Consider the following 7,147-nt stretch of genomic DNA (forward strand, 5'->3'; position numbering starts at 1 on the left):
GCCCTTCCTTAATCTGCTTGTGAGCAAGCTTTGTGAACTTGGCGGCTCCCACTTCCCTGCCTTTATTTAGGTCTTCCAACTAACCTATGGCACTGTTCCACAATGAATGTATAGAAATTGGGAGGTGAGCGTGACTGAGTGGAGGAAACGGAAGATTCATGGAGAGGGCCAGAGAGATGGCCCCTCAGCCACCCTGGGGGATGGCTTGGACCCATGTGGTAGAAGGAGGGGACTTCCACACATGTGCTATGTGTAGCTGTGTGTAGGTACATACACACCCTTAAAATAAAACGCAATCTTTTTTTCAAAGTCTCGGAGTGAATTTGGTGAAGTCCATGAGGCTGAGGCAGGAGAGTTATCAGGAGTTCAAGGGCAGCTTGATTTATAGAGTAAGGTTCCATCTCTAACTACCTGAGGAAGACTACCATCAAGAGACACCCCCGCCCCCCAGGGCACCTAGAGCCACTGACCCTAGCTAACAGCTCAGGCGGGCTGGGCCCAGGCTCAGAACTCTGTCCTGGCTATGTACAACTGTGGGGTGCTCTGGGTTTTTTTGAGGCTGTGTGATTCACCCTGGGGCCTTCGTTCAGAGCATGGTGTCGGAGCAGACAGACAAACACCATCCCTTGCAGACAGGCACTCTGAGGGCTATTCTCTTGCAAAGATAACTAAACACCAGGCCAGCAATGGGATCCTCAGACTGGGCCCAGAAAACCACTCTAGGAAAGTTCAGGGTAGGCTCTCTGCACCCCCCTCCTCCTAATCCCGTCTCCCCAGCGTCTTTCCGCCAGCACAGGAATGGGGGAGGGGCAGGTGACGAGGATGAACACCGGAGTCCCTGGAGGAAGGGAGGCAGGGTACCTCCATCTGAGGCTCTGTCTTTGAGGAGAGGTGGAGAGCTGGGGAAGTCTTGTGTGAGGGGATTGGGGCTCAGGAGGGGGTTGGGGAGCAGGAAGTTGTCCCCAGGGGAGCCATCCTGGCCCATTCAAGGGTTGAGTAGTTGTTTAGGGTTAGAGCTGCCCCCTCTGGGGACCAGGATTGTCCAGCCAAGGCCATTGTCCTGCCCCCTTCCCCCAGTCCCTCCCAGGCCCCTTTGAACCTGAAGTCAGATATTTCTTCTCTCTACCCACCTCCCACCCGTTGGGTTTCTCCACCCAGGAACTAGGCTGGAAGCCTGGGATGAGGAGGTGGGGGGAGGGAGAATTGAGAATCTTGAGGAAAGAGGCCTAGGCCTTGCTTAACCGTGAGGGGATGGAGCCTGGGCCTGGGTGCAGGTCTTATGGGGGTTGGGAGTGGTTAGTGTCTAATCTACCAACCTGGACAACACAAGATGGAATACTGTGCTCTGAAAACGCAGAACCAGCACTTCTCTGGGGTCTCTGGGGACATATCTGGTTGGGGCTCGGGGTCCCATGGTGTAGAGCCTCTAAACTCTGGAGGACTGGAGGTGCAATGGCTGTCTTGTCCTGGTCTTGGACATGGGCTGAAATAGTGGGTTCACCCGTATCTAGAACTCTAGACGGGTGGGTAAGCAAGAACTGAGGGGTGGCCCCAGAAATAGTTGGCACACGAACATTCAATGGATGTTTTAGGCTCTCCAGTGGGCTGTAAGGACAGGCTGAGAGGGTGCAATGCCAAGAGGCTTTGTGGTGCGATGGGGCATCCGAGCAACTGGTTGGTGAGGTGTCTGGTGAGGACCTTGAAGGTTGAAAATGAAGGCCCCCTGGGGTCCCGTCCTAAGGGTGTCCTGTCCAGACGTCCCCAACCTCCGTCTGGAAGACACAAGCAGATAGGGCTCGCCTCAGTTTCTCCCACCCCCACAGCTCTGCTCCTCCACCCACCCAGGGGGCGGGGCCAGAGGTCAAGGCTAGAGGGTGGGATTGGGGAGGGAGAGGTGAAACCGTCCCTAGGTGAGCCGTCTTTCCATCAGGCCCCCGGCTCGGGGTGCCCACCTTCCCCATGGCTGGACACCTGGCTTCAGACTTCGCCTTCTCACCCCCACCAGGTGGGGGTGATGGGTCAGCAGGGCTGGAGCCGGGCTGGGTGGACCCTCGAACCTGGCTAAGCTTCCAAGGGCCTCCAGGTGGGCCTGGAATCGGACCAGGCTCAGAGGTATTGGGGATCTCCCCATGTCCGCCCGCATACGAGTTCTGCGGAGGGATGGCATACTGTGGACCTCAGGTTGGACTGGGCCTAGTCCCCCAAGTTGGCGTGGAGACTTTGCAGCCTGAGGGCCAGGCAGGAGCACGAGTGGAGAGCAACTCAGAGGGAGCCTCCTCTGAGCCCTGTGCCGACCGCCCCAGTGCCGTGAAGTTGGAGAAGGTGGAACCAACTCCGGAGGAGGTAAGTGAAAGGGGACTTGACTGGGCTGGCTGAGGCAGCAGTGAACGGAATTGGGAACATGCAGGGTAGTCACCCTGCCTGCCAAAGATGGTGATGGCTGCCGGGCCTCTTGAGACGCACGACGCGGTGTGGACTAGAACCCAGAATTGCAAGAATCAGAAACCGGCCTGGATTGTTTCGTCCTGGCCATTGTCATGTAGGTCACCTAGGCCTGGCCTGTGTCCCGACACTTGCTTCATGCCATCACTGTCTGTACACCAGTGATGCGTGAAAATCAGACCCCCCCCCAAAAAAAAAAAAAAAACCATATCAGCTCCTCTGGGGACTTGGATCACAGTTGGACCCAGAAACTTGGCCTTAAGGTTAGACATGGCTGGGGGGTTGGGGGTAAAAAAATGGTGCTTATCCTGGAGTTATTGTTACTGAAGAGGTTGGGTGTGACTGGCTGCTGATAGGAGCTCTTGTTTGGGCCATGTGTGGAGTAGGGCTCACCTTCAGTCAAGTTTACGGCCTGTCTATTTTAGCCTCAGACCCCATGAGTCACCTTTTACACGAGCAGACTTTTGTAGTGCCTGAGGGGCAGATCTGATCGATTTCAGCCTTTCTACCTTTCCTTGTAAACAAGAAAGGGACACCCTTGGGTAGGAGAATTTTATCTCCAGGCCATCTCAAGACCATTCTGTGTGTGCACTGTACACGGGCTTTGCTTAGTGTCTGATGGCCTACAGCCAGCAAGCACTCTGGAGCAAGTGTAAGCAATTAGCCCTTAAGAACAAGGTGCGAGTTGCTACAGATGCCCGCCGGGAGTCCCGACAGCTTAGCAATTGTTGTAGCCGGAGTCCCCTCCCTAAGTGCCAGTTTCTGTGTTATCTCAGGTCCTGTTAGCCGCCGGGAGTCCCCTAGGAAGGCATTAATAGTTTATCTCACGTCTTAAATGGCCTTAATGAAGCAAGAGACTTGAACCTTAGATAAAGCTAATCCCAAATCCCCAAAACAGGATTTAGAAAAGCCGAAGACACAGCTGAGGGCGATTACAAGTTTTTGGTCTTTGGAGATGAAAGTCTGTTTGAAGCCCAGAGAATCCTTTTCCATCGAAATGGCATTGAGGTGTGCCTCACTGGCTGCTGCTGCTTCTGTCCGTCCCCTGGGTTGGCCAGCCTTTGTGGAGCACCTCAGCCCTCCATCCTGGACCTTTGCTCCAACAACCTGCTCCTCTTCGGCCCTCAAGGCTGACTTGCGTCTCCCCAGATGACTGCCTCCATTTCTGTCTTCTGTTAGAGATAGAAAAGCCTAAGAAACCGACAGCCATTTTTTTTTTTTTTGTGGGGGCGGGCAGTCCGGTTCATTCGCTGCAACTTAGAAAGCACACTCAACTGGCCATCTGTTATGCCCCCCCCCCAACCTGGTCCCAACCCTCACTGTGTACTGAGAAGGCAGCCTTAGCCACACCCCTTGAGTGCCCCTGCCGTTCTATTGCTCATACATCGATTGATATCCCTGTTTCAACTTTGAAAAAAAAATTTTTTTGTGTGTGTGTGGTGTGTGCATGCCTGCTACTGTGCACCTGTGGGCGTCAGAGGTGGTCCTCTGCACCCTCCGGCCAGTACCGGTTACGAATCCAGGGTGAGTTAGATGATTTCCTGTGGTTTGGGCCTCAAGGCTTCTCATCATCATCTTAGGCTTCTCACCTCCAGAGGCTTCTAGCCTGCTGCCTTGATTTCTCTGTCGCACTCTAGTACAGCAGGAGTTTTCCTCGCACTCGGGAGTGTTGTCAGCTCCCGGGGCATGGACATTTGGCTACTTAGAGAGTGCTGTGTAGGTTTTCATTTAGAGCTGAGAGAGGGATGGATCTTATTACCCCAGCCCTTGAGACACTGAGGCAGGAGAGCTTCCTAGCGAGTCCCTGTTTCAATATCTTCACTAATACTGTATCATACTTTGGGACTTCCTTTCTTTTTTTCGATTTTTTTTTTTAAATATGAGTACAGTGTACCTGTCTTCAGACACACCAGAAGAGGGCATCAGATCCTACTACAGATGGTTGTGAGCCACCATGTGGTTGCTGGGAATTGAACTCATGACCTCCAGAAGAGAAGACAGTGCTCTTAACTGCTGAGCCATGTGTTTCTTTTTTTTTTTTTTTTGGTTTTTCGAGACAGGGTTTCTCTGTGTAGCCCTGGCTGTCCTGGCACTCACTTTGTAGACCAGGCTGGCCTCGAACTCAGAAATCCGCCTGCCTCTGCCTCCCGAGTGCTGGGATTAAAGGCGTGCGCCACCACGCCCGGCGCCATGTGTTTCTTGAGTAAAGGGATTACATGCTCGTTGTGCCATGTCTGGTCAATTTTGCAGCCTTAAAACTTCTTCAGAATAGGGTGACATTTTGTCCTCAGTGGGGCGGTTTTGAGTAATCTGTGAGCCGATAGGAACTTGCTGGGGTACTGCACAGAACTCTGGGTAGTGTGGTACTGTAGATGGCTAGGTTCTGGGGGGTGGGGGGAAGAGCCATCTATGTCACCTAGGGATAGAGTGAATGACATTTATATAATCAGACCAGCCCACGAGGCGAGGCTGAGATCCTTTTCATGGGGCACCCTAGCTAGGGTCACAGTCCCAGCTGGTGTGACTCTCACAAGTCTACCTTTCTCACTACAGTCCCAGGACATGAAAGCCCTGCAGAAGGAGCTAGAACAGTTTGCCAAGCTGCTGAAGCAGAAGAGGATCACCTTGGGGTACACCCAGGCCGACGTGGGGCTCACCCTGGGCGTTCTCTTTGGTGGGTCTCCCCCAGCGTGTTCTGATCTCATAGCTCTTAACGTAGGTGCAAGGGGGTGGGTCATCTTAGGAGCTGCCTCTCCTCCACAGGTAAGGGAGGATTAGACTCTTGAACTGTAGCTTGAACTGTAAGAGGTGGGGGCTTGGGCTCCCTACTTGCTGCCTCACTCTCCCTGTTTGACCTGCCTCTCAGGAAAGGTGTTCAGCCAGACCACCATCTGTCGCTTCGAGGCCCTGCAGCTCAGCCTTAAGAACATGTGTAAGCTGCGGCCCCTGCTGGAGAAGTGGGTGGAGGAAGCCGACAACAATGAGAACCTTCAGGAGGTGAGGAGTGGCAGGATGTGTGCAATGTCTGCCAGGCACAGTCCCTTATGCTGCTTCCATTCCTGGCTTGAAACTCCTCCCTCTCCAACCAGAGCTCTCCTGAGCAGTTCTGTGTCTCGGGTTTGTCCTTATTCTGGTGCTAGGAATTGGAATTCAGAGCCTTAACATTTGCTAATCAATCAGGCTCTCTCCTTCTGAGTCACCCTCTGCCCCCACCAGCCTGACAGTGGTCCCTCCCCAGAACCCCATCTAGTGCTGGTGAAGGCTCAGACCTAGGTCTACCAGCCCCTTCCAGAGCCCCTTTCAGTAACCCCTGGCTCTGGGGCCACATCCAGTCAATGCTCCCTTAGCACGATCCCTTAGCTGTTTGTTCTTCGGTCCCATCTCAGTGTGGAGCTGTTGCCCAGCCAAATACTAAAGTTGCTCTTGTTGCCCCCCATCTTCCTCTGCCCAGATATGCAAATCGGAGACCCTGGTGCAGGCCCGGAAGAGAAAGCGGACTAGCATTGAGAACCGTGTGAGGTGGAGCCTGGAGACCATGTTTCTGAAGTGCCCGAAGCCCTCCCTACAGCAGATCACTAACATCGCCAATCAGCTTGGGTTAGAGAAGGATGTGAGTGCCCAGGTCCTGCCCTGTGGTACCCGGATGTTTCCCTGTTCCCATTCCTTCTGCCCCTCCGCCACTGACTGCAGCATCCCAGAGCTTATGACCTGATGTCCATCTCTGTGCCCATCCTAGGTGGTTCGAGTATGGTTCTGTAACCGGCGCCAGAAGGGCAAAAGATCAAGTATTGAGTATTCCCAACGAGAAGAGTATGAGGCTACAGGGACACCTTTCCCAGGGGGGGCTGTATCCTTTCCTCTGCCCCCAGGTCCCCACTTTGGCACCCCAGGCTATGGAAGCCCCCACTTCACCACACTCTACTCCGTCCCTTTTCCTGAGGGCGAGGCCTTTCCCTCTGTTCCCGTCACTGCTCTGGGCTCTCCCATGCATTCAAACTGAGGCACCAGCCCTCCCTGGGGATGCTGTGAGCCAAGGCAAGGGAGGTAGACAAGAGAACCTGGAGCTTTGGGGTTAAATTCTTTTACTGAGGAGGGATTAAAAGCACAACAGGGGTGGGGGGTGGGATGGGGAAAGAAGCTCAGTGATACTGTTGATCAGGAGCCTGTCCTGTCTGTCACTCATCATTTTGTTTTTAAATAAAGACTGGGACACACAGTAGATAGCTGAATTTTGTTTTCCTTTAGTTCCTAGAGAGCCTGTGGTTGGAGAAAGCCAGTAATGGATTCTCAAACCCTAGGTGATCTTCAAAACAGGCGCCATTGAAACCCTTGGATTTTCTGCAAAATGGCCAGGGATAGTTGGGGTTGGAGCCCAACCTATAAAGGAAGGCATTGCATATTCGCCATCCTAGAGGCGGTAAGTCTCTGCTAGCTGATGGACATTACCTCATAGCCATTGTCTGGCAGTCGCCTTCTTTCCTCTGGTTACTCTGGGAGTTCTGGTGGGCTTATACTTTAAAAAAAAAAGACTTTTTTGGGGGGTGTTAAGATTTATTTTATTTATATGGGTACACTGTAGCTGTCTTCTAGACACACCAGAAGAGGGCATCGGATCCCATTACAGATGGTTGTGAGCCACCATGTGGTTGCTGGGAATTGAACTCAGGACCTCTGGAAGAGCAGTCAGTCAGTGAGTGCTCTTAAC

The 7,147-nt window shown here is 53.2% G+C and overlaps 1 protein-coding gene across 2 annotated transcripts; it reads left to right on the plus strand.

Annotated features, from left to right (window-relative positions):
• The first annotated feature begins 1,891 nt into the window (after positions 1-1,891).
• Pou5f1 (POU class 5 homeobox 1) lies at positions 1,892-6,668 on the plus strand. Of its 2 annotated transcripts, none has more exons than XM_021149625.1 (5): positions 1,892-2,343; positions 4,996-5,116; positions 5,309-5,439; positions 5,894-6,052; positions 6,179-6,656. In XM_021149625.1, the coding sequence occupies exons 1-5, from the start codon at positions 1,960-1,962 to the stop codon at positions 6,440-6,442; spliced, it is 1,059 nt and encodes a 352-aa protein (XP_021005284.1). In that variant the 5' UTR covers positions 1,892-1,959; the 3' UTR covers positions 6,443-6,656. The 2 variants fall into 2 exon arrangements, with proteins under 2 accessions (XP_021005284.1, XP_021005285.1); XM_021149626.1 differs by lacking the exon at positions 1,892-2,343 and adding an exon at positions 4,689-4,778 and having other exon boundaries at positions 6,179-6,668.
• Positions 6,669-7,147: the final 479 nt, after the last annotated feature.

Source organism: Mus caroli, chromosome 17, assembly GCF_900094665.2.
Source record: "Mus caroli chromosome 17, CAROLI_EIJ_v1.1, whole genome shotgun sequence".
Taxonomy (NCBI): Eukaryota; Metazoa; Chordata; class Mammalia; order Rodentia; family Muridae; genus Mus; species Mus caroli.